The sequence below is a fragment of the Scophthalmus maximus genome, chromosome 3 (assembly GCF_022379125.1).
Source record: "Scophthalmus maximus strain ysfricsl-2021 chromosome 3, ASM2237912v1, whole genome shotgun sequence".
Taxonomy (NCBI): domain Eukaryota; kingdom Metazoa; phylum Chordata; class Actinopteri; order Pleuronectiformes; family Scophthalmidae; genus Scophthalmus; species Scophthalmus maximus.
The window spans coordinates 1,532,241-1,560,000 of NC_061517.1; the positions used below are offsets into that span (position 1 = coordinate 1,532,241).

General features: G+C 46.6%; 1 protein-coding gene across 4 annotated transcripts in view; it reads left to right on the forward strand.

The window, feature by feature from the left end:
- Nucleotides 1-27,760, forward strand: part of LOC118317025 (synaptotagmin-2-like) — a 54,738-nt gene that overhangs the window by 14,021 nt on the left and 12,957 nt on the right. For 3 of the 4 annotated variants that reach the window (XM_035645444.2, XM_035645443.2, XM_035645446.2), the window contains exons 3-5: nt 10,673-10,742; nt 26,439-26,654; nt 26,997-27,157. In XM_035645444.2, coding sequence (XP_035501337.1) covers nt 26,459-26,654; nt 26,997-27,157 — 357 coding nt within the window. In that variant the 5' untranslated portion in view covers nt 10,673-10,742; nt 26,439-26,458. Of the gene's footprint in view, nt 1-10,672; nt 10,743-14,664; nt 14,841-26,438; nt 26,655-26,996; nt 27,158-27,760 lie in introns of those variants that run through there. The other variant, XM_035645445.2, reaches the window with a different exon arrangement.

The window sequence follows — 27,760 nt, forward strand, 5'->3', positions numbered from 1 at the left end:
ACAAAGGTTGGATCTGAGGGGTGTTATGAATATCCTCTAAGCATACTTCTGTTTGAGGAAATGTGCACAAACGTGTTGAAGCTCTTGTTTAGTTTGGTAACTCCATCGTTGGACGCTGCAGTGGTCGTTTGCAGACATTCAATAACCGCCTTTGCGCATCGTCCTGCTGCAAAGACTTCCTACAACAGACCCGCGTTAAAGAGGTTGGCCCTTAATTCCGCGTGCGTCTTGTCCCGGAACTGAGGCAAGTGGCAGTAACTCATCCACCGTAGCACAAAATTCACATTGCCTCATTTGTGAAGCAAACCAAAGTCCAACTAGATCCATGATTTAATCCTCATTATGCAACACGAGATTGCGTTAAACATCGAGATGATGTGAACGAATAACCAAGTCATAGTGGTGACACTATATTGTGTGTGGTGCAGTGTGAAGTCAGTCGTTTTCAGGCGGCGGCAGCGGAAGCATTGAGCTCGGAGCAGCGTCGTCACGGCCGTAGACCTCTCCTCTTGTTCCTCGTTGCCTTGGGAACGAAACGCTCTCGTTTTTTCTAAGAGTTTGTGCGTATGTAAGTTTTAATCACTCGTACCTGGTGAAACAGTACACGGCGTCTGTGCTGTGATTAAGATTCAGATTTCGACCTTTTAACACGCGGCTATGAAACCTTTGCTGAGCATGTGCAGTACAGTGAAGTACAGTACAGTATATTACAGTACAGTACAGTACAGTATATTACAGTACCATATAGTACAGTACAGTATAGTGCCTTACAGTACAGTATATTACAGTACAGTATAGTACAGTGCAGTACAGTATAGTACAGTGCAGTATAGTATAGTACAGTGCAGTACAGTATAGTGCAGTACAGTACACATCGGTCCAGCTCTCTGGGGAACTGGTTAAGAGGTCGACCGTCCATATATAGATCTGAGTTGATATTGATTCCAGCTGAAATGATCTTTTAATTTCTGTTAACGGATCATGTTAAGCTGAATGCGACACCTTGTTTTGGGGGGCAGTCTGAGACTATAGATTTGATTGCATGTCTACACCCATAAGGTGCAATGACATATTGGGATTTTGCACACAAAAAAAAAAAAAGGTTACCAAGTCTTCCGCTACATTATCTTCAGGAATGTCCGCAGCAGCAACTGATAAGTTCACAATTAGCCAGGTGTTTTCCAACAGGCATCGACCGCTCTCGTCTTCGCTTCGCCTCCGTCCATTGATTGTTGATGTCGCTCTCAGATTACGAGGCAACGTGAGGCCAAGTGATAATATCGTACAGTCTGGCCTCACAGGAACCTTCCTATACGTCCTTGTGTCTTCCTGATTGTGTCTGTCTTTATGAAACACACAGACATATTTAAAACTAGAGTGTGTAATATTTAGAAGAACTTATTCACAGAAATTGAATATATTGTCCATAACCATGTGTTCATATATGTTAAATATAGTTCCATGAGGTGGACCCGACCTCCGTGTGAGTCTCCATGTTTCAGAATACGTCGCGTTCACGTTGAATTTTCAGACGCTGATGGAAACCGGAAATGGAATCAGCGGTGCGACACCATAAAGTGTCCCCTGTCGGTCGCTCAGTCGGTTGCGGTTTCGCAACTTTACCACCAGACGACGCCAGAAAAGTACTAAAATTTCACACTGGGGCTTTAATAAACACAAACAATAATTCATAAAAATACATTGATGAATATTCAGAGATTTGGTGACTAGAGAGGTTTTCTGAATGATTTAACCGGCGCACACGTCGCAGCTGAGGAACTCTCCTTTCGATTCGATTATCAACCACCACACGTCTGTGCAGCTTCACAACCAGAAGACACATTTAAAGAAACACTTTTGGCAGAACACAGCTGGTGACCGAATTCTGTTACAATCAAGACTCAACGTGTATTTGTTTGTTAGGTTAACAGAATGAAATATACCAGTGGGAGCATCATCATCATTTTAATCAGAGCTGGGCGTGTTAGAGTCCACGTCCGCCTCCTCTCCCCGGCGCTGGTGTGTTTCAAAGGTCGCTACCTAATTTAGTTTTTAATAAGAGCTTAGTTGAAAGAAAAACTCTCCCGTCTGCTTTACAGATGATCTCGGTTAAATATCGCAAATGTTCTCGGGTCAGATCTGTGCGTCGCTCGGCTGCGGGCGGGGGAGCGGTGCTCAAAGGTGGAGAAAGAAAAAAGAACAGGACCTACTCTTTTACGCAACAACAGCCGGAGGAGGGCGATGATGTAACCGGCTGCTTTCACCCACGTGGATTAAAAAGACTTTAAATGACTGATCACCGCGGTGGTTGGCACCAACCTGCATTAAGCAGCGTTGGAGCTTTAATATTAGTAATTAAACTCAGCGCGTTATCGCCGCTCAGCCGTGTTGGTGGTGTATTAGAGAGGAGTTGCTTGTTGATTGATGAGGTCTGTCTGCGGCCGGCAACACCATGAGAACGAGGTCGCTCATCGTGGAGACGACATGCAGACGTATCGGTATCACACGTTTTATTATACAGAAAAAAACTATCCAGAAGTAAATTATGTTTATTTTCTTAATTTAAGTTCTATGTATTTGATTCTTTTTATCTATAGTTATTTATGATAAAATTTATGGCCTCAATTACATTTCTTTTTCTCGTTAGGTTTGATAACATCATTTTAGGAATCATTGACAGATTAATATACATCGGCCCATGTGTCGGTGTCGGATATCTTGTTCTCCCTAATATCGATATCAGCGTCGGCCGTGCTCTAGTTCATGAATAGTTCATTTTCACCTCATCTGTAATTCTAAAGATGGCCGACAAGAATTACATCATGTCGTTTCTTTGATTTTGAGTTCCTTTGATTTTACACTGCACAAAGTGTTTGAACGCTGCGTTTGACTTCAACCAGGTTCAGGGTTCGTTGTCGTGGCAGACTGAAGTGAAAGAAGAATATCAAAATCTTCATCACGTCAACGCAGGTTCCTCTCTTCTTCTGTAATATCTGCCACTGTCAGAGGAAACGGAAACATCTCTCTATATTAGATGACTGTTAATACAATATGAAAGATATTATCATTGCAAAACAGCGTCTGCCACAACTGAGCGGCGACACCGACTTGAGCACAGCAACATTTCACCATGACGCTCCAACTACCGTCCGTTTTCACGCTGTCACTCTCAATCTGTGTTTGACTAATGGCTCAGTGCTTTTCCAAGATTTGGGCCCGTCCTCCCGTAGCGGAGGTCACGGGCGATGTGAAGGTGAACGCGTCCCGCGAGCAGAGCCCGTCGTTTGTCCTACAGCCGCTTTGGCCCAGTCACGAGGAGCGGGGGACATTCACCCTCCTCTGGCGAGTTCACAACTTCTGCAGTTTCATAACGAGGCTGCGGATTTGAGCAGAAATGTGTAGAAACGGTAGGAGAGTTGGTCGCCGCAGCGCTCGACAGACCCCGGTACCGTAGGTGGACGGGCCCTGTCCAACGGAGAAAGCTGCTTTCAGAGAACATTACTCAAAAACAATTTGACATCTGTCAGTCTGTTCCCTCGGCAGGAGGCGGAGCCGTCGAGCTCCGGAGACTTTTGTGCGTCTCGTCGCTGTCTTCCCGTTCGTCCCTGCGCAGATTGTCCTCGTCCGTAACGATCAAGCAATTATCTCCATTAGGGTAATAAACTCAAGCACATGTACAGTTATATATACATGTCAACATATCTTTTCAAAAAGGGAATTGATGCATTTACTTATTTCCTAATGATATTTAATCTCTCTCTCTGTCCAGTGCGGTTTGTCGGGTTATATTTCACAGGCGCGGAGGGAAGCAATTAATCTGGAACTGTGCGGCGCTGCGTCCCGGCTGCTGGCCGTTCCTCTGGTGATGAATTACCTTATTTCTGCTCATAAACACAGGTCGTGTCTCCCCAGTGAGGCAGGCATCGCCGAGAGAGAGAGAGTCGGGATTTATGGACGGTCGCTCCGCGAAAAATTGTATTTGCTTCGAAATAAGTGAAGTCAGATCGTCGTTTTCCAAAAAGCAACCGACAAAGAAACTGCACAGAACCCAAATCTTTCTTGCCCGTGTCATGTGGCTGATGGGGGGGAAACGGTTCGACTGCTGGACATTGAACCTCGGCGGACGCTTATCGTCAGGGCGGGTTGTACAGCAAGAGAGAGCGTCTCTGCATACTGTATCTGTGTGTGTGTGTGTGTGTGTGTGTGTGTGTGTGTGTGTGTGTGTGTGTAACCACCTTTGTAGGTTCATAACAGTATCATGATAATACTTCCCTTCAAATAATCAGTTCAACACTGTGCCACTGACTTCAGACCAGTTGGTTTGTTGGCAGAAGCACAGTCACTCTCCCCAGTGCATCGACAACGTGCCTCATTTTAACACCCGACGCAGTATGGCCGCCGGACGAGAACAATTACAACTGCGTCAGTGTGAACCTATGAAAGTCACTTATAATGCTGATGTTGAGCAGCTGCAGTATTTCTGGCTTCGCTGAGTTGTTGTTAGTCATAACTTTAGTCACTTCCCAAATGACGAAGCTAATCACAGGATCTTATCGCCATGTTAAAGAAAGGCGAATATTTTTACCCTCTGTTCATGCAGGAGACGATTTGACTTCCAAATCTTGTATTTTGAATCTTGTCCAGCGTCGAAGAGTTCACAGTGTCGCCCATCAGACCGCGGCCGTGGTCTGATGGGCGACACTGTGTCTCCGGCTCCGTTCCCACTGCATCGCAGCAAAGTGACTGGGAACGACTCCCGCTGTCGGCTGTCTGTCATGTAGGCGACTACCCATCATGCACCTCTCCCCTCACACTCTGCCAAACCGTATGGAACCATAGTGGAGCTTCCAACCTTCAATTATATTCACACAAATGCTTTTGATCACAGATGAAACACTTGTAAAGGACATAAAAACACATTTGTATCAATCGTCCTCCTGCTTTGAGTAATCGGATCGTAAATTAACACAATGTTTTGAGGCAAATCTTTAAAATTTTTGTCAATTTCTGTGTACATTTAATCAAACCGTGATGACAGTAGTTCATCTTTATCATTTTGTCGCTGTTATTGTGATGTTGATTCTTGCTTATGTGGCCATTAGTTTTGATATATTTAGTATTTAGTATGTATTTTAGTAATATTTCATTTTTGCAGAGAAACGCTGACGTTTTGAAGCTTTCAGGGGCTAAATCACAAAATTAAATGACTTTTAATGGTCCTGAATTAAACATTCATCCTTTCACTCCTTTGTCTTTCGGTGTATGAGTTGGCTCGACCCTTTCACAGTCCTACTGTACTGTACCTGAGCACCGAGATGTTCCACGTGACCGAGCGTTGAAAGAAGACGCTGCTTTATGAATCTCTCTAAATCCGCGTCGGCGTGTAATGACCCAGTTGGTTCCAGGGGGAAGGGAAGCAGCAGCAGCAGCAGCAGCAGGTTTGTTTGCTCGTAGGAAGGTATTCATCCACCAGCATTCACATCATGTTACCACGTTGAAGGCCTGCTCCCCAACGTGTTCGCCCTCCTCCCTGCTCCACGTTAAACCCCTGCATTGCAGCACTGCCAGTTGGATTTCAGCAGGCACAGCCCTTCTTTTTTTCCCCCCTCTCCCTCTAAACCTCCACACTCACAATAGAGAGATTAAATTTGGGCCAGATTTCCTCCTGCGTGGAAAAAGAAAGAGGCTCCTCGCTCCGCTCTCACACACGTGCACGTCTTCCCGCGGTCCTTTGGCTGAGCGCTCCGGAGGGCGCCGGGCTCCCAAAAGTCTCCTGTACAGGCCCCCACTGCCCCCCCCCCCAACCCCCCGCGGAGAGCCACGTGTCCCGGAGAGACAGGCCGAGGCCGGGAGAAAAACATGGAGCCCTCCGGGGGGCTCTGCGATTCGAGCGTTGTCTCTCCGAAGCTGCACAGTCAATCGCGTCACGGAAGAGAAGCGGCTGCGCCGAGCGACTTCTGCGGCTGCGCGGACGAGCGTACGTGCGGCTCCTCGCCGGACGCAGATCGTTCGGGGAATGAGAGGGAACATGAATCGGAGAATGTTCCGTCTCACGGACGGAACTGTGATTCCTTAACCGTTTGGAATATGAGAGGAAGAGATTTCTCTCCAGTTCGTCACCGAGGACTTGTTTTAATCACTGAGTCGAGCTCACAGGCGAGAAATGAGTCGATATCAACAGAAACGGGATCGGAGCAATAGGACTTTTTAAAAATTGTATTAACTGGAAAACATTTGGATTGTTGACGACTGGAAAATGTCCATGTGGCATTGATGATATTCAAGACACGATTATTAGTTGTTTTCACAATAACAATATGTTTTGACAATAATTTTTTTGTGTTTCTGATTCAGGTCAGAAAAATTGACCTGTATCTCCATAACATCACGTATTTGGTCGATAACTTATCGTCAGTGTTGGCAGCTAACGCCTGATTCAGACCTAGTGACGTGTGTCTAGATGCTAATGTGCATCTTAGTGACGTTATAACATAAATACAGTATTTACATACAGCATATCCAAGATTTAGATTTTTTACAAATTGTACAAATAACGTCAAACTAGACGTGACTGACCAACTAGCTTATCTTTGTTTTCACACTGCTGCCATCACATTAATATCCATCTCAGTGTATCTCTAGTTTCAGAAAGCTTTCGTGTGAACAGACGAGAGTCGGCCCAAACTCTGGAATGAATAAACCTTTGGAAAAAAAACAAGAACCGAATCTTTAATAGTCAATTTCATGAAAATTGCACGGGTTGCAACACGGCCACCGTCAGACATCAGATTCTCATTCAGATGCAACAAACACGTGTTCATCACCTTTTTCTCATGTTAAAATTAACCAACGGTGTTTTTCACAACACATCTCTTTACCTGTGATCAGAAACTGATGTTGCTCAGACAATATCCAAGCTCCTGTGAATCACAACATTACACGAAGTTCACAGACAAAATGTTCTTGTTCTTTTGCATTTTGCCAAAAGCTTAAAATATAGTGTCGCATCGCAACAACACATTATTTCAGTCTCCAAAGCCACAGGGCCTTTCCGTAGCTGAGCGTTCACGCGTACACACGTGTGGCTTTAACGCTGGATTGTGGGGGCGTGTCTGATGCATGGCGCCGGCGTGATCGCCATAGCGACGGTCACAGACACTGTCCGTCACCAGAGCGTTGTCTGTCGTGGTCGATGTGGTGGCAAAGGAATAGGTGTTGTCTGTGGTGCCACGTGTTAACTGCGCTGTGCTAGCTGGAGATGCTAGCCTGGGACCCAGATGAATTCTGGGAGCTCGTTCAAATTCGCTATGCAGGACTCACGGTCTGGATCCTCCTCCGTTGGGAGGTGATTTCCCTCCGGCAGAGAACTTGCCGGTCCAATCACAACCGATTATCTGATAGTGGGCGGGGTTAATACCATGACAACCAAGATGGCTGCCGCTGATGAACGAGCATTTAACTAAAAGCACCCGATATATCTTCAAATTGCTCCCACAAAGACGTGAACACTGTTCACAGACATTGTGGAATCATCATCACAGACGTCACAGACATCACAGACACATCTCCTCTCTGCTCTGGTCGGTTGCTCAACAGGCGTCACGTGATTGGTCTGCGTCCGTTGGTAACACGTGTTGGAAATCGAAAATGAACCGAGAGGTCTTTCTACGCCAGGCTATGGAGATGTAATGATTATAAGTGCTTATCAACCTCTCCACCATTTTGATTTTGAAGGGCAGGACCTGCACCAGAAGCATTAACCTACGAATCCTCCAACACGTTCAAGGTTTTCAGTGTTTTCAGGCGCATGTCCCTGAAAGTCTGGAGAATTCCTTCACCTGGAGTGACACTGTCTGTCGACGTGACCTTAAGAGATTTGCCCGAGCAATGTTTCTTTTATTTTCGATAAGACTCCGCTGCCAGCGCTGCCTACTGATGCTGACTCGTAATGCAAATCAAAAGGACACAGTCTTCATTACATTCTCTTTCATTTTCACTTTGCATAGTTTGCTCCCTTGGGGACATGAATAGGTGTTGGAAAGATCCAATTACGTTCACCAAGAGCCAATTCCCCCTTAACGTGATTGTATCTGAGGATCTGCACATCAGCGCCCGGTGGCCGCCGTCAGCCGGCCCAATTTATGATCTTTAAAAAAAAAAATGTTGTGTTAGATTTGACCTTGTATTTGTCCTCATGCGTTAACATTTATTACATAAGCATATAACAAGACAGGATCCTTTACATGAAGGTTTGAGGAACCCAGTCCGGTTTGATCTGGTGTGTTTGTTTTCAGTCATTTGACCTTTCTGTCTGTATGAACGTATATATATTCTGCTGCAAAGCGAAGCGGCGTCGGAGCGTTTTCTCCTCCCTGTCACCGCGACGCCTCAGCCGGCTGCAAACAATTCGCTCTGACAGTTTCATAGTGTCTCTCTGAGCACTGCAGGTCTTTCCAGTGCGCAGGAACCTGAAGACTTCCCCCACGCTCGTCTTTTCTCTCCGGTGAACCGTGAAATTATTCCTCGCTGTCGTGCTGAGATTCTTCATCTGCCATCTTGTTGTCCAGGGATGATTTGAGTTGCTGAGTGTTCGAGTTTAAAAGGGTCGCAGGATTTCTTTAACTATCATAACGACGATTGTGTTCAGCATAGATGTTATGGTACGAGAAGGTCCATGGTGGATTGACCTTGGGGCTTTTACTTATTGAAAAAGCTATTTTTAAATGGAAAATGAGCTCTTTGAGTATGTTTTCATCATGTATGATATACATGATTTGCAGAAGAAAAGCTTTTATGATGATGGCAGATTTAAATTGCTTGTTTTCCTTCACTGAAGTGGACAAATTGAAGTTGGTTATCTCTCCCTGTGGATTGTCGTTCATGATACAATCACAATAAAGCAATTAAGTCTGCTGAGTCATGAAATTGATTGTTTTTTGACAAAATTGGAGTAGGAGATTGGGCCACAAACAGAATATTCTCAAAAGATCTGTCGAAGAACATGGACGAAATTTGACTGATCGTAAAAGTTCTGTGATGCCCTCATCAGAAAATTGTTCTGGGAAACGTCACGATGCAAAGAAAGTGACTAAGATCTGATCAAACTGAAAAGCGCCCCGAGACCAAAGACATCGTCCTATTGAAGCTACGACGATCAGATCTTAGTCGCTTTCTCTGCAATTTCTGGACCAATGGACCAAAATGGTAGTGAGTGGTCTCGGTCCGGATCAAATCAAACCATGGTTCGATTCGTTAGCAGCGTGAAAAAACTTTTTGGGGATCTTTCGGACTTTTGGACCAATGACAGGAAGTTCAGGCAGCGAGTTATCATAGAAGAAGAAAAAGAACTCCATCACCAATTTCATTGCAACTTGGTCCAACGAAACAACAGAAAGTCAACTTGAAAGACGCATGCGAGAGGATATGGAAAAGTCTTCCCGCCGCATTGACGACACACCGACGTCAGACGCCCGTCCGCCTACAAACCAATCAGAGTCAAGTATCAGGGACACGTGACGGCGACAGGACGTGGGTTTGTCATGTGAGGTTCTTTAGTGGCAACGTGAAAACCACAAACGAACGGGATCAAATGTGAACAATGTAGCAAAAAACACCAGCGTGGGTTCAGACCTTGGTTTCGGACTCTCTGTTGTGAAAACAGCAGAGGTACAGAACACTTCTAACAGATTGAATATCTCCTCTGGTCGCCTCGCAGGCGTATGCTGATGAAAAAGAATAGCGAAGCAAAACCACAAATTGTTTGGTTTTTGCACAAATTAAGCAAACAAGGTAAAATGGCATAATTACTTCAGAGTTGCTTGAAGGAGTTGAGCTAAGCTATTTCAAACGTTCACCTTTTTTTCCCCATGAAAAAAAGATATAATATCTTATAGCATATCTGACTTATAAATTAGTCAATGAATGATCCGCCATGTGAGTTTGTCAGTTGAACACTGAGTCTAGATTCCTTTATTAAAAATCTCTATGTACGTGATTATGTCGTCTTTAAATTCTTTGTTTCTTTGGTTTCGGCCAATCGGTGTCTCTCATTTGTCAAAACGTCGTTCTGTCGTCATATGCTGAAGTATTAATAAACGGCTGTTTTGTGAACTCACTGCTCCGCTGGCTCAGGTGAGAACTTCCCGTGATGGTTTTCAGCGTCTCAGGTGTCGAATGTTGACTGGCGGAGCGACGCTCATTAGGCCTCGACCGGGATAATGACAGTGATTATCTCAGTAACCGTTGAGGCCGACCGTCGCCTCATCAGCGATAATTCGTCCGTCTTGCAGCTTTGTGCATCAGTTTGGCTTCAGGCATATATCGGCCTGTTTATGTGAGAGGGAGGCGACTGTCAATATTCCTCCTCTGGCTGGAAAATATTATTTTTTTTCTGCGTTTGAAAGTTTCCTTTTGTTTTTCTATCCTCATTTAATAGTTTTTAATTTAAAGGAATGCAGATCACACTCGATGTCCATGGAGTGAGCCTGAGATTATCTTGAAATGAAACACACACACACACACACACACACACACACAGTTTAACAACTTTTCAAATCAGTCACACACTGAACATTTACATAATCCAGAAGGGTTGAGCTTCAGAGTAATGTTTCTGTGACTGAAAGGTTTGAAATAAGCCTCTGTGGGCTCACGTTGTGTTTTTCTCTTTCAGGGTTTCCTGACAGACAACGTCCTCACTGAGATCGCCTCCAGACTCTTTTCAAGATTCAAGGTTTTCGGCTGTGAGTATGTGTGTGTGTGTGTGTGTGTGTGTGTGTGTGTGTGTGTGTGTGTGTGTGTGTGTGTGTGTGTGTGTGTGAGTGTGTGTCGAGGCTCTGAGCGGACACTGTGAACTTAAGGGCTGAGACGGAGAGAGACACGAGGGAGGACGAGGACGAGGAGGAGGAGGAGATTCTTCACTCCAGCGTCATTGCTGCGACCGTCCTTTTTTTTATTTTTTATAAAGTAGACAGATCACTGCACAATGTCACATGCCTCCGTCCTCTCGCAGCAACATCACCCATTCTTCGCCATCTCGAAAGAACCTCCGTGCCCCTCGGCGTCCATAGACGGCAGACTGTCTGCGGCTGGACGCCTCCTCACACGGCCCCTCTGCAGCCTGAGCCACTCATCGACCTGAGAGGGAAAAGGGCCGATTATCGATCATCTTATGTGAAAACTTTGATTTCATTCGCCACGCGTGATCCGAAAATGAAATCAGCACAGTGGAGTATGAAGTAAACAGATCTGTCTCTCGTGTATTCGCGTGTTTTGGACTCCACTAGATGTCAGCGTGAGGCGTCGTGTTGGGTTTTCCCCCGCTCCCCCCATCTGTTCTTAGAAATGCTCTGCCAGGGAGGAGGAGGAGGAAGAGGAGGAGGAAGAGGAGGAAGATGGAGGAGGAGGAGGAGTAGGAGGAAGAAGAGGAGGAGGAGGAAGAGGGAGGAGGAGGAGGAGGAGTAGGAGGAAGAAGAGGAGGAGGAGGAGGAGGAAGAGGGAGGAGGAGGAGGAAGGAGGAGGAGGAAGAGGGAGGAGGGAGGAGGAGGAGGAAGAGGGAGGAGGAGGAAGAGGAGGAGGAGGAAGAGGGAGGAGGAGGAAGAGGAGGAGGAGGAAGAGGGAGGAGGTGGAAGAGGAGGAGGAGGAGGAGGAGGAGGAGGAGGAAGCTCCAGAACCTCGGGGGGGGGGGCCCAGCGGACGACCGACCACGCCTGGACGGACGGTTACTGGCTGCTGCCGCCGTCAGTTCAGCCATCTGCCGTAATTCAGCCTTCACTGTTATAAACATTGATCAGCTCGATATAAACCGCAGGGACGTTCCCACCCCGAGGGACCAGCGGGCCACAGTCCGTTGTGTGAATATGCAGCACATTTTACTAAATGCAGACTGTTGACTACACAAAGCAGCAGAAGAAGAAAGACACATTCCGCCTCGTGACGCTACAGATGAGTGAGAAAATAGTCCTTTTTTTATTTTATTCGCTGAATAAGACAAAAGACTTTTGTTTTAGACCTTTGTTGAACCAACGTGAACAGATTCGTAGACCTGAGAGACAAGAGGAGGGAAGTTGTGTCTTTGTCCACCTGGTGAATCTATACAGACCAGATATTCTCTCCGCTCTCAGCTCAGCCGGCTGCTCACGTTGTTCAAGAACAATGACACGATGATCGATTCATCCGGCAGCTATTTTCTTGATAATGAATTCGTCGTTCTAAAAAAAGAAACCATCGAACCAAAGATGGTCAGTTTAGTCGCCTAGATACATATTCTGTCAATGAATTGATGGAACATTTCACAAATCATCTTTTCTTTCTTTTTCTCTCATACTCCCGGTGACACAAACTGCCCCTTTTTTTTATTGATATAGATACTAAATGGGAATTCTCTCTCGCCGTATCTTTGCAATCCTCGGTTGCAGCGACGCAATATCTTCGAGCAACTTTCTGAGCAGCGGTTCCGGAGACGCGTGATGGAAACGCGGTGCCGAGAGCAGAGAGGAATCTACGACGAGTACGACGCAATGAAACGCAAAGTGTTGCACCGCTGCAGCAGATCTAATCCATGAGTGTCGGCCGCGGCTACATTGACCACACACACATACACGGGGGCAGCAGTCACCCGAGAGAGATGTGTGGAGATGCTTCACTGCTCCACCGCAGATGAAAACCAGCACTAGATGTTCTCCTCATCCGTCCCACTTTCCTCTTTGTTCCCGCTGAGGTTCTGCTGAATGTCTGGAGTTTGGTAGAAGAAGCCGGGGTGAGGAAATGCATTTCCATGTCTTCCCGGAGTCGTTGACTGAGCGGCTTCAGTACACGGCCGTGAGCTTATTAAATATGTATTTTAAGATGCTCTGAGTCTCTCTGGTGACTTGGCCTGTTTAGTTCAAAGTGAGGTCTGATGGGGTTTCTTATTGTTTCCCCTCTCTCTTACTTCTTGCTCAATGAAATTACGCTGATGATGTGTAGGTTCTCTGTGTAGGTGGTGGAGCAGCAACAGTCAGCAGAGAGTGTTCGTACTGCGTCTCCAGGCTGCGGAGGCCCCGAAGTGCAAATCACTACCACTTATAGGAAAGAACAACAATAAAAAAAAAACCAACACAACGGTAAAATCTGAAAAAACAACAACAGCAAATCAAAAAACATAACGACAAATCAAAGAAATTACGACAAATCAAAGAAAAATGGCAAATCAGAGAAACAAAAAACACAACACAGCGTTTCTACTTCACCCGGAAGTTGTGTTTTTCTATTTGTGGTTGTGATTTGCCACTCCAGGGCCACCGTACGGTGACACATATATATATATATGTACAGTTTATATATATATATATATGTACAGTACACGCTGTGCTCGTGTCGTTTTCCTTTATGTGAGTATGACTCTGATCCCTCTCCCCCACAGTAATCGTTGCATCACTTCTAATTCTAAACCAGCGTCCACACGACGCGGAGAGGAGGTTATTCCCACAGACGGGGAAGAAATGAAATCCCTCTCACTTCAGTTGTATGTTTTGAAATCGCAAAAGGGCCAATTCCTCTCTCTCCTCCCCCTCCCTCTCCCTCTCCGTCTCCATTTTTTTACTGATGAGACTGTATTGATTCCTGGTTCGAGTGCTCACTGCCGGCCAATAAGGAGAGTGATTCACTTAAGGGGCCCGATGATGATTCTCGGTGACACACAGTGAAACGCCGTAGGGCTCCGAACTGTCTGGTTCAGCGTCGGTGTTAAGAGAAAGAGAGAGAGAGAGAGAGAGAGAGAGTCTGTGTGTGTGTGTGTGTGTGTGTGTGTGTGTGTGTGTGTGTGTGTGTGTGTGTGTGTGTGTGTGTGTGTGTGTGTGTGTGTGTGTGTCACCGAATCTTGTTAGATAAGCAGATTTACACACTGATAGTTTCCTGCTAATAAGGAAAAAATTAAACAGCAGGGATAGTGAAGAGTATCTCAGGGCATTGATGACAATTTATGTAAAGTGTTCTTTTTTTATTCATTTATTCATACCACAGTGTAAGAATGTTCCTATATTTATACACATACAGTGAAATAAACCCTGCAAATGTTCGTCGTTATAGGATTAAGATGTTTGATGGCAGTGGCGGTGGTAGAGGACATAATTCAGACAACTGAATGGAGCTGCTTCTCCTTGTGTTCGTGTCATTATCTCAAGGTCTCATCCATGACTGTGTCATCTTTTCTTTCTTTTTTTTTCACTCATGTACATCCACCACATCTCCCGCCTGGCGAGCTGAGGAACATGTCAGAGCCGCGTGGAGCCTCCGAGCGGCGGGGCTGCAGAGAACGAGGGCGTGGGCAGGCCGGCATATGGACGCTTTTTTTGGGGGGGGGGGGGGGGTTCGCCCTCGTGTGTTTGACCGGGGCACGGACTGCTGCATACGGCACCTTGTGAGCAGCATCGCAAATCAGCCGGCCGGGCGGCGGAGAGATGGAGGATGGAGAGAGAGCGAGGGAGGAGGGGAGGAGGGGACGAGGGAGGAGGGGACGAGGGAGGAGGGGACGAGGGAGGAGGGGGATCCTTTCAGTGAAAGAGACAGAAATAGTGGAGACAGGGAGAGGAGGAGGGGATTGAGAGAGAAAAGGGAGGTGGGGGTAGTTACAGAGAGAATGAGTGAGCGTGTGTGTGTGTGTGTGTGTGTGTGTGTGTGTGTGTGTGTGTGGGAGAACAAGTAGTGCTGCAGTGGAAACAGTGTGAAGACGACTGCAGTTTGTGGTGCTGATGGGAGAGCGGCCGGCGGACGTTATCCAGGTTTTGTAACATTAAACCCCGAGTGCCTCTCCTGGTGAGTCGGCCGGTCTGTCGTGGGCGACAGCATCTACAGCAGAGCTGGTGAGGTCTGATTTCAACTCTGTCCGCATCTCTTTTTAGAACACACACGCGGTCGCAGACGCCGCATCTGACTTTCCTGTGTGTTGGTTTCGCTGTAGCTGCTGTGTGAATCTCATAGTTTTCTCGGCGCGCGTGGGTCCAAACTTTACTCAAAAGATGATTCCTCGTCTTCCTGAAAAAGGGAAACTACTGAGCATCCCGCCCGGCTCCTGATGTGCCCCCGCATCCAGCTGTGCCCCTCGTCTTCGCTCAGCTTGTGTGGTGCGTGCGTGTGTGATCTACGGATGCTCCCACATCAGGGGGGTGTGGTGTGACCGCCGTCCTGTATCTAGATCATTCTCATTGATCACGGCTCAGTTAGCTCGCCCGCTGGGTGCGGTGCATCCTCTCTCTTCCTGGAGAGCGTCCAGGACGCCGCCACTCGCTGACAGACGCTCTGCTTCTCCCCCCCGACCATCTCCCACCACGAAAAAATACACTTCAGCGTCACTACTGTGTCGTTTCCCTTCGGACGCCGGGCGGTTCATCTCCGCAGAGCAGAGGCGGACGAGAGAGGAGGCTGACAGTTGTGCTGAGGGAGCGTGGAGGGTAGAGAGGTGGGGGGTTTTCATAAAGTGCTGCAGGACGCTCTTTCTCTCTCTCTGTCTCTCTCTCTCTCTCTCCCGTCCCTCGTGGGACGTGAAGCTCAGGCGGCACTGAAGTCACACGACCGAGGACGAAACCCATCTCGGTCGGCTTGTACCTATTACTGCCTAACGCTGACTGCTGCTCTCCTGCATCAGGCCTGTCACTCCCACAACTGAACCTCCGTCCACCTGATTCACATTCATCGGAGACACTAGAAATAGCGCCGGGGTTTGGGGTTTTTTTTTGTTGTTCTTGTTGTGGTTGTTTGAGGAGACTGGGAGGATTTTGAACCCGTGCACATTCGAAACAAACCCAAGTGTCCTGAAGTCACATCCTGAAATATGAACCAGGTTTGTTCCGTCCCCCGAGTCTCCGCTGTTGTAATTATCAGAGACAGTCGCTGGCTCGTATTTCTGGAGGAAATGGGATCGTTCAGCTTTCAGAGGTACAGTCATGTGAGGAATCGTGTATAAATATATATATATATATATATATATATATATATGTTATGTGATATGTTGACTTCTCCAACCTCCACGGAGCAGGAGACTTTTTGCTCTGAAGGTTTCTTTAACGTTCAGACGGGCTCATTACGTCCGGGCCTCAGGATGCTGCCACTCCCCGTGGCTCCCACACGGAGACACACTCTCCTGCTTTCTCATATTTAACCAGAAAAAAAAGCCCAGAGGAGGCTTTGAAGTTCACCAATCTCACTTCTCCTTCCTCTTTGGGCTGCAGCTGCTGCTGCTGCTGCTGCTGCCTCGGATTGGGGAATAGCAGAGAAAGCGAAGGGGCTTGTTTTGACTGCGTGGCCCTGTGGAGTCGCTGTGTGCCTCCTCTCGACCCACATCGCCCTTGTTCCTTCCTGCCGCCTCATTAGTTTGCAATAATTTGCACTCGGCTCGTATATTGGAAGGTTTCCCAGGAGCAGAAGTGTGTTCAGATGGACAGGGCCACTTCAGCTCCATCCTCATCCTGAGTGAGTCAGTGATTTTTCCCTCCTGACACATTGGCACCACTGTCATCGCGGCGATCGCCCGGCGGCTCCTCGCTGCAGGTGAGGGCCTCCACTCGTCCCGGCGCCAGGCCCACGTGACGGTGTGTCGCTGGCAGACGACGGGCGGAGAGCCGTGGTGTTAAACGGCCAGACGCCGTCGCTCTCGGCTTCCTGCCGCGCCGATGGGGCATTTTCTCCCCTCTCACAATCTGCAGAGGGAGAAAATCGTGCCCGGTTGCTGTGGTGAGGTTTGTCCAGAGGAGGATGTGCGACGGTCGTGGAGAGGCACAGCAGAGGAAACGCTTTTCACAGCGTTTCATCATCCTGGAGCAGTTCTGTGAAATGCCTCCGATGTGGATACTTTAAGGAGTTTAAGGATGAGAGTTTCTGTAAAGCAAAGTGGTTGATTTAAAGGAGAAATACGCCTCTGATGGAGAGTCAGATGTGAAGATTGACAGCTTCTACAACCAGCAGAAGGTTAGCATAGCTTAGCATAAAACCGAGTAAATGGGGGGGGGGGGGGGGGGCAGCTATAGCCCGGCTCGGTCCAATGGAAGCAAAATCTACCGAACAACGAAATCTTCTTTCAGTTCTTTGAATCAATTTTAAAAACCAAGTGTTAAACAACAATTGGCTGTTTTCTGTGGGTTTATGTGTCGGACTGTTTAATAAACATGCCAGAAATGTAGTTTTACATTGAATGACTATTGTACAGATTGCACAAATGAGAGGAAACATGTTCATTGGTGAGATTAAGATGAATTAGTTTCCGTCATTAGTCTCTGAAATGTTTGGTTCCACCAGGTGTCCAACAGTGAAACACGTTTCGTGTACGAACAGGGGAAGCAAATCTTCAGATATGAAAAGCTGCAACCAGCTAATATTGTCATAATCGACTAATCTGTTAACTGACTAACCAGTGGGGCTTTAAAGAGAAGCCAACCGGCCGCTGGTTATCGCTTAGTACGAAATGCACAGACGAGAGATTATCCATCGTCTCTTCTAACTCTTCACCACAGAGTATTTCCCGAACTACTCCTTTAATGCAGCGGCAGCAGATGGTTCATATTCTCTACGTATTTTTCTTTCCATAAACCAGAATGTCTGCGGCCTCCGGTATCTGCATTGCTGCAGAAGCCCTCTCCTCTTTCACGTTTCCTCCACACAGCCTCACATGCAGATTGGGTCACTATCTCCGTGACAGGATGATTAATCGGCCTATCAGGGGACAGGGGGGGTTCTGCTGAGGGGGGGGGGATGTATGGCAACCGGCTGTAAACGATCCTGCGGCTCCTCGCTCAGCGTTCAAACCTCTGTGCCTCCCGCCTCCTCTCTCTCATCAGGACCCCTCCTGATAATAGCTGAGTCACATTCATTGGGCTGCAGGTGAGAATGAGCATCTTGTTTTTATCTCCGCGTGCAGGTTTGTAGACGGGCCTCTGTGGAACGACCCCGCGGGGTCAGCGCACAATGAGCTGTATGAGCGATCTCTGGATTGTCTTCAGTGCGATGGCGAGCGAGCGAGGAACCTTCCCGACATCCTTATCTCGCTCGCTCGCCTCGGATCAGCTGCAGGATTTCCTGCTGCACTTGCGTTCTGTTGACATGAAGGTGTTAATTACCACGTTGGAGTGTCTGACTGATGGCCGCTGTCTTTTTTTCCTTGTGGATGCTTTGCATTGTTCGCGTTCTGCATTCAGAGCGTGCGTGCAGCCCTGACGCTGAGATCTGACGCCTGATGCCCTGGACACTTGTGCTGACTGTGTTGCAGATCAGCTGCCGTCGAGCCGACGTGGAAACAACGTCAATCGCTCTGCTGTTCGCCGGTGCACAGTCAAGTTGATTGGAACTTTGCTGACAAAACATTTTTGGGGATTTTTATCATTTCTCTGTTTTTTGAAAATCAGGAAGTAAACTTTAAAAGTTGTAAACTTTGTCGAAATCCACCAGTAACTGTCGGCTCTTATTTCATTAGACCACACTCTACTGTACGTCCACATTACACCAAACCACGGGACAATCAAATCAGGAAAGAGAGATGACAGCTGGGATTTCGCTTTAAAGGTCCTCAGTTACATTTCCATATTTTATTAGTTTATTAAGCAGATCTTGATGCCATGTAAAAACGCGTGGAATTATAATCCAACCTTTATTTGTTGTTGTTGTTTTAACTTTATTAACAAAGCAACTGGAAGCGGTCGCTCCGTCGCTGAGCCAGCAAGTGGCACAACAGAAGGTGGTTGAGGAAACGCTGCGCGATCATCGGATGTCAGGAAGCAAATGTTTCCGTGGACGGGCGTCATCTATCTTTTTTAGATTACAGCGCTGTGCAGGATTACTGCAGCAACACAGTGTTAAATTTTTCCCTTACAACTTCCTGTAAACAAAAACAACAACTTCCTGTTATAAGCTTATTCAAGGAGGCGGTTTGTTGTTGGTTGGTTTTGGATTTCTGCTCAAACACAACGTCAGATAACATTCTTCAAGTTTCACCACGCCACAGAACGAGGCTGCAATCTGTTGCCTGCGGTTGGCCTGACTGAAGAACAACCACTGGCAGGGGAGCTCATTAGTATTAATGAGGCAGCATGTAAAACTACACTGAGATGGTACAAATACATGAAAACTTCATGAAGTCAGAGCCTCGTTAGTGGAGTTTAAGGTTGTGATCACTGCTCAGTAAACCTGCGCCTCCTTCAGATGCTTGGCAAACTCCCACGGATCGACTGAGGCTCGAAGGCTCGAAGGCTCCTGGTCAAGAGTTTTCAGAATCTGGCGTCGGCGCGGCAACACATTGCACCGCGTCCAGTGTTTTTGCGCGCTGCCAGAGCTTTTGTCAGCCTCTTGGCTCTGCACCACGAAACGACAAAAGCAACGGGAGTGTGTTGCAGCTGCGTCCGGGCCACGTTGCACGAACACACTTCATCCAACATTCAACCGACTGTGCAGAGCCCACCGAAATCTCCTCAGTGAAGTACAGTACACAAGTGATGAGCGAGCGATACCGTACGAGGCAACATGGCTCAAAAGCAGCGATGAGAGAAAACAAAAAAAAGATGCAACTAGAAGCAGCCCAGATATTTAGTTGATCAATATTTTGATTTACGTTTGTAGGCAGAAGAGCAGTAATAATCTCATTAAATGAATAATAGTAGAATTATAATTGCAGCATTATCCGTGATAATGTATGAACCTCTCAGAGACTCGCTCTGCACCGTATCTCATACTTCAGTGGTAAATAACAAGCAACGCAGCCGTTACTATCCCCCCCAGTAATCCTGTTAGGACTTGGCCAAAATGAGACTATTACGACCGCGGGAGCCCCGAGTCCATTTCAGCGGGTGTGAATTACCGTCGAGAAGCAGGAGTTCAGGAACAAAGCTGCACATTATCTCTAATTGAAACGACTCCAACATCTCTGACTGAACAGCGACGCTCTGTCCGACGGAGCTCGTGAAGTACTGTATGTCCCTCGTTCTCTAAATGTTCCCGTACAAAACAGTTTCAGCCGAGATGGAGTCCAGACAGACCAGAGGTCAGCTCTGACGCAGCGGCGGCCGAGCCCATACATTCTCTCCCGGTTCTCTTCTTCCACTGTGTTTTTTCATAAATTGGAGATGCGTGCAACGCCTTTGAAGAATTACCCTTTAAACCGTATCCTTGGCATCTTACGCAACTTGGCTCGCACCGAAAATAGCTCAATGAGATTCAGATGAAATGAAGGAGTCAGTCAGGATGAAGAGTATAAATATACAAAATTAGAGCAGACATGCAGAGGAGAGATCATCAAATACTACCTCGCGTTTTTTCTTTTTGGCCCAAATCTAGAATTGTCCAATTTGGAGTATGTCCAGTACTTCTTGTACGTTTTTAAAAATCCTCCCGCTGCATTGTAGCGATCACATCAGTACGACTTAGAGGAAACGAAGCTGCACAGCTAGTTCAGCTGGAGGCCAAGCACTCCGCCGCCCACGCATGTCACAGATGGTGGGGGATGGGGGGCCCTCAGCGGGGGCTGAATCATTTCAAGGGGTCACACTATTTGGATTGCTCTGTATCTTGAAGGACCCTGGTCGCCCGGTGGCCTGTGACTACTGAGCAGCCATCGCTGTCGTTTCCCATTTAATACAACAACCTTTTCACGCTGCCCTGATATTCAATACTTCATTTGCCGCCCCAGTGCCCCTGACTGTTGCCCCCGAGCTCTGCTCACGTGACCCCACAGCGCCAGTTCTCTCTCCATCTACAGAGGCCATTTTGATATGAGTTCATTGCTCGACCTTATTTTTTATTATGGCTGAAAATGCAACGTTGGACTTTAAACACGTTCCCATTTCCACGAATACACAGACGTATGGATCGGCGACTGGCGGGCGGCTGTGCACTGGTGTACCGGGCTAGTTGTCAGGGCCGAGGGGGCGAAACAAAGGACTTGTCCGTCCGGCTGTAGTTTGTTAATTAATTGCTGTTCGGGGGAACTTGTTGTGGTGTAATGAAGCAGCTGCATGACTTTAGCTCACTCTCCTTAGGTTGTTTCCTCTCGGGTCTGACCTGAGTGCTAATAAGCTCTTAATAACACACACACACACACACACACACACACACACACAAATGGCGGCGACATGCGTCTCTGCAGGTCCGGGGGTTTCCCCGTCGCTCTGCGTGGTCATCGAGCCGTCATCAGCCGCGGCGTGACGGCTCGATGAGGAAGCAGCATTTCTCAGACATGTGTTTACATGTGCGAACGATGATTATCAAGATTAGGGTTTGACAGGTGTTGGCTAATTATCCAAGAGCACGTAGCCCACGGGCATGTTGAGTCATGTTCCTAAATGACTCATATTTTTCCTTTTAATGAAGATCCAGACAACATATGACGTGATAATCCATGAGTGTGCATGTTTAGTGGAAAGTTTTTCTCCTACTACTCTTATTCATCTGTAAGAAACCCCTGTATTGCATAGAATATATGCAACTCAAATATGTATATTTAATATATGTAGCATATATGCATTTAAGGTGCAGTATACTGCAAAGACCTTTGGGGCTAAAACTTTGATAAAAGCACACAAACAAATGTTGAAATACAAAATGAATCATATGAGAGCAGAACAACATGCTACATGGAAGAATCAAGGTAACGATTATTCGTACTGATAAGGTCTTGACTAAAAATCTTAAAGGAGAAGGTGCAGATTAGAGGAAGTAACTATGTTTGGGCGTTTTAGGAAGATGATCCTAAAATGACCTGTAATCATTCTTGTAATATTATCGATAGCGCTCGTCCTCTGAGGGCTGCGGGCGGCTCCAGCCGATCCCGGCTGACATTGGGCGACGGCGGGCTTCACCCCGGGCGAGTCGCTGGTTCAGCCCAGGGCCGACATCCAGACAAACTACCACTCATCCTCACATTCACGCCCACAGGCAATTTAGAGTCTCCAATTAACTTAGGCTGCATGTGTTTGGACCGACGCCGACACACACAGGCAAGAAGTCCACAGAGAGCGGCCCCGGTCGGCCGGCTGTCAGGTTGGGAACCCAGACAAACGTCTTGCTGTGGGGGCGACAGTGCGAACCACTGCATTGCTTTTCACTGAACAGAATGTTTCCCGAGCCTGGTTATATAACTTTAATGTGTTCTTCCCAGAGACAAATTCGACCTAACAGATGCAGCAACTATCTCAACAGCAGATTTAATCAAGTTCAACACTGGGTTTGTTTTTAAAAAAGGAAAAAGCTGTTTAAACCTATTCCCATGAAACGAGCGAACAGCAGCCCGACAAACATTCCACACAAATATGAAAGCCGTCTTCCTCTGTGTCGTAGACATAACTAATGGCAGCTCATTTTCAGTAAAACCGCTGTGTTGGTGCGTGCGGTTTTCTTCGCCCGTTTGGTTTGTGAAGACATGATGAGTGCTTGATCCCCGTCCAACCTCGGAGAAGTGTGTGTGAAGCGATAAGGGCTCAACTTTGCCATGAGCCGCAACGCTCCGGGCAAAAGGAGCTGAGCCATTTTGTTTTGGGCAAATTAGCGATGACTCAAACGCTCACAAAATGAGACTCGCGTCGGGAGACGGGAGTTCAAAACTCCCCACAGATGTCAGGAAACGGGAGTTTTATATGAAAAGAATATTGGATGATGAGTCTATTTTTAACGTAAATTCCTTCACTCACACGATTACACACATTCCCACCTGAGAGCTGAGCGGCTCGGTGCGACCACAGTCTGATCCGTCAGCCTCTGTGCAGCTCCACCGGAGGCAGACGGAGGTCAGGAGACTTGCTCAAGAGCATCTCGGTGGTGGTAATGAGCACGGGGCAAGCTCTGTTACTTCCTCTCCCAGATTAAATCTGTCGGTTCAGGGACTGAATCATCAACCTCCTTCGTTCTGACTTGTTTTTTACAAGCTCTGTGCGTCATGTATTGTATATATATATATATATATATATATATATATATATATATATATATATATATATATATATATATATATATATATATATATATATACATATAGTTATTTCTGAGTATGCATGTTTAGGTCCCTTTGATTTTTAGATATCCAGTGAAATAGTTTAATATTTTCAAGCAACTGACAAATTGTAATGACTTTAATTTTCCACCGTGAGGTCGATTTGCGATTTGAGTGAAAAGTTGTCAGTTTTTTCAAATTTTTACAGTTGACACTGTAAAAATTTGAATTGTAATAATTTAGTCGTTACCTTTGTTTTTTTTCATCTGTCACAGTCGTCGGGTCAGATGTTTCATTGGCTCAAAAAGTAGAACAACCTACGACATTGCAAACCGCTTCAGCTGCACTTTGTGTTTGGTGGTGCTTACCAGCAAATGTTAGCATGCTAATGCTGTAAACTAAGACGGTTAACGTAGCCCACCTGCTAAATATGAGCATGTTAGCGTTTGTCACCGTGAGCAGGTTAGCCCCCTTAGCCTTCAGTCGTCAGGTCAGACGTTAAATTTGCCCAGTACTTCAGTTTGTGTCCATAACAACCTATGACATTGCCATTAGCCTAAACTACACTTTGTGTCAACTGCCAATTAGCACGCTAATGCAGTAAACCTGTGGCTTTTCCATGAGCATCAGCTGCTAATTGGCAACTGTTAGCATGCTAATGCAGTAAACCTGTGGCTTTTCCATTAGCATCAGCTGCTAATTAGCAAATGTCAGCTTGCCAACGCAGTAAACTAAGATATGTTAAACATTACCCAACAAAAGCATGTTAGCATTGTTATTGTGAGCACGTTAGCATGCTGATGTGAGCCCATGGCTAAGTAAAGTCCCACAGAGCAGTTGTCATGTGTATAGTCTTGATTCTGTTCTGTTAAAATTGCTACAACAAGATTTGTTATCATGGATTTTTGCCTCTTTTTTTTCAGAACTGAGATATTGGGACCTCGGCCATTATGACCAGCGTTGTTTCAGTAGATGAAGCATACGGACTGGGGACATGGTTCCTAGTTAAAGAGAAAAAGCAGTTGAACACCTTTTCATTCTGCTCTGAAGGTGTGAGACAGCATTTTTTTTCAAAGAAAGAGCCGTTTACGTGGTTGATGTGTCTGGAGCGAGCACTCAGAGCTCATTGCTGGGAAGTCGGACTAATGACGGTCATAAAACAATAGCGTTAGTCGATGTCCTCTCCGTCCGTCCTCAGAGTGGAGGAGATAAAATGTTCCAGCACATTTGCATGAATGTTAATTTAATTGGTCTGGCGTCTCTTGATGTGCGGGGACGAACAGGACGAACGCACATAAACCTTAAGTATACGTGCATGCTTTTTTTCTCTGAAGTCGGCTTCTTAAATGTGAATATGTTCTGGTTTCTGTGCTCCTCTGTGACAGTGAACTGAAGATCTTTGGTGTGTGGACGAAACACAACATCATGTTGGAGTTTTGAGAAACACGATCGTCATTTTTCACCATGTTATGAACCAAACAACTGATCGATTCATCGAGAAAATAATCGTCAGATTAATCCGTAATGAAAATAGTCGTAAGTTGCAGCCCTAGAATATAATCATAAGATGTTGGTCATTTCTAACATCAAGCAAGTTGTTTTGAATATACATATTTTAAGATATATGAACTTGTCCTGGCTACTGAATAATAAAAGCTTGTCAGTCTCAATTTAGATAATTAATGTGTATTAAAGGACCCATATTGTCACATTTCTGGTATTTTATTTGAAGTATTGATATCTTTTACCGTACTTACAGACCCTAGACGTTATTTAATATGAAAAAAAGCCAGGAAATCTCAATTTTGACAGTATGGGCCCTTTAATATGTGTCACTAACTTGGAGAATTGGTAGTTGAGAACTTCCTTTTCGCCCGTATCCTCTTGACTTGAGTCAAATCAGCACAAGTCTCTTCTGCTTGTCATCCTGTTTCATTTCTTTCTGAATCTCGGCGTCACCCGATCACTCATCGCTCCGTTGGCAGGCTCCACTTGTTACGCTGTGATTTCTGGAGCCGATAAGAGCTCGGGTCGAACATTAGTCTGGCCCCGTGGAAACTGTGGTCCCGCAGTTGTGCCTCTTTGTTTATTTCTACGCTCAAACACCTTCCCTGGCCGGGCGGCGTCGGCTCGGCCGCCGAGCACCGTCCAGACCAAAAGGGAGGTGTGACAAATTGATGACGGATGGTTATTTCTCATGAACATTTTGTTGGTAACTGATTCACTGACCTCACCAACCCTGTGAAATATGTTGGGAACACTGTGAAATGGCAGACAGTGGCGTAGACCGCACTGTGCCACAAATCAATCTTTTTATGAAATAAATCCTTGTGCACTTTCTCAGTGGAAATGGATTGAATGTTACAAAGGGTTCAGACCTCGGCTTAATCGTAAGTTTCAGAAAAACCTCTTCCTAATTTAATTATACGCCGTCTCTACCAAATTAGCTCCGGTTCTTGAACCGGTTCAGAGTTCTTAGAAACGTGATGCTCACATTTGAGAAACCTCTTATTAACATATATATATATATATATATCAATATTTCACAGCTCTACATCCATATCAATCATTACCTCATGATTTGAAACTCATGACACCGTGTAACATCATACTGCTGCAAGTAAGAAGGGAGAGAATCACTTTAATTCAGGTGCATTGAAGATGCTGGTTGTCTGTCAGCGTTTTGTGTCGGACACGTGGCATCTATAGAGTGACGTTAGCAAGCGAGGTGCTTCCAGCTCGGAGACAACTGGTGTACCAGGCACTGTGTCTCTCACTACTGCGATGATCAGCAGTTTTTAATTAGTCTCTCAAATCTCCCTGGAGAACAACTCGCAGATTTCTCAAACAAATCTACCTGGTAGAAGAAATTTGGAGTTTGACCTTGAGACTTTGAGCCAAACTAACCTCCATAACTTTCACCAGCACCTTCGAAAAAAACCTGCTTCACTCCGTTCGTCTGACTTGTGGCAGATGTAGAAGAAAACAATGGTGGCTCAGTCGTGGACCGTATTTATTTGCCAGATGCTTTTTGTCCAAAGTGACTTCTACCCCCCCCCCCCTTCGTACACACTTTCAAAGATCAATGTGCGGATCAGTGTTTCCCCAGATGACGTCGGGTGAACAGAAGGAGCCTCTGATCGAACCAGCTGCTCCTCTCCACCACCTGAGCCACAGATTCACCTTTTCATCCTTCTTCTTTTACTTTACTTACAGGGTTTTCAGATGTCTGCAAGTCGAGTGTCTCTGCTCAGCGTTTGACTTAGACGTCAGCCTTAAAACAACTCTGACCACATCACGTGGCGTTTTGAGGAGTAAACCACAAATCCTTATCATCCTCTCATGCCTCATTATTAATGTCAGACTTGAATGAATCAGACCCTTTCAACGAGTTACCGTCCACATCGGGCGGTGACGCTGTGGTTGACCACGTGATGAAGAAGTGGCACTGACCGCCGCGCGCTTATCAGACGTGTGTGTTCATTCTGTTGTTTTCCAGGGACTGTGCGTGCAGCCTGAATGACGAAGTTCAACTTGTTCAGGCATCAGACAACACCCATGGTCGCCGCAAAGCCAACGGGGGCGAGCGACATGACCGTGACTCCGGCCTCCGTCGCGCTGGTCTCCGCCGACAACGCCACCGAGCCGGTCAACAAGAACGACGCCTTCGACGAGATCAAAAACAAGTTCCTGAATGAGATCGACAAGATCCCACGTGAGTGCCGGGGACCAACCCCAACCTGTTTACCGTCAACCAACTCTCATCGATGTCGCTCCCGAAGCGATGATTTTGGAATGAAATTTGCTCTTGTGCTGCGGGCGTCGGCTGCCTCATAATGTCTTTATTCGGTATTGATCACCGGCTGCCCTTCCCTAATGGCAGAGAAATCTCATTTCCAGCCAATCTAATTGCTAACCTCGCCCCTCGCTCACTAAATATATTTGTCCCGGGACGTGACATGTAGTCGGCTAAATGATCGGTTGGTCAAATGTCAAAGTATTTGCCTGGTCTCCTCGTGGGTGTGGTCCTGATCTGTCTCCTCGCCCCTCCCCTCAGTGCCGTCCTGGGCCATCATCGCCATCGCCGTGGTCGCGGCTACGCTCATCCTGACGTGCTGCCTCTGCATCATCAAGAAGTGCTGCTGCAAGAAGAAGAAGAACAAGAAGGGCAAGAAGGGGAAGGGTGACATGGGGATGAAGAACATGAAAGGCGGAGAGGTATGTTCCACCGCAGGAGGCCGCGCCCCCACTGAGGGGATTCACACCTTCACTGTACATCCACAGCAAGGCCACTTCAGCCTGTATATGAGCCAGTTGTTAATAACTCTGGGAGTCGAGTTTATTACCCACATTGAAAGAGAACATGAAGGCAGTGATATGTATTATAACATTTTAGGCCGCGTCCACACCACTACGTTTTAGTTTTAGAACGCATCGCTGCTGCTATGGTAACGACGGCCGTCCGGACTACTCCGGAGTTACCGAGCGCCTAAAACTGAGAAGTTTGGAAAATACAGCGCGTCCCCGTTTAAGATGTGTTTTAGTTTTAGCTCTGGAGCTGCGTTGTCAAAAAACTTCTCATCAGTCGCGACTCGACTACCAGGCACAACATGGAAAACACTTCCTGTCAGTAACAGTTCCAAGGAAAGAAATCCCCGCTCTGACTTTTCACCGTCGTGCGTAGTATTTTCCCGTTTCCTCCGCCACTGGCAGATATTTAAATCCTTCTTAAAGTGTAAAATCAAAAGAAAACGCATGAGATGTTACGCCGTTGTCCGCCATCTGTACGAGACGAGACGATGCTCATGCGCGAGCAGTGAA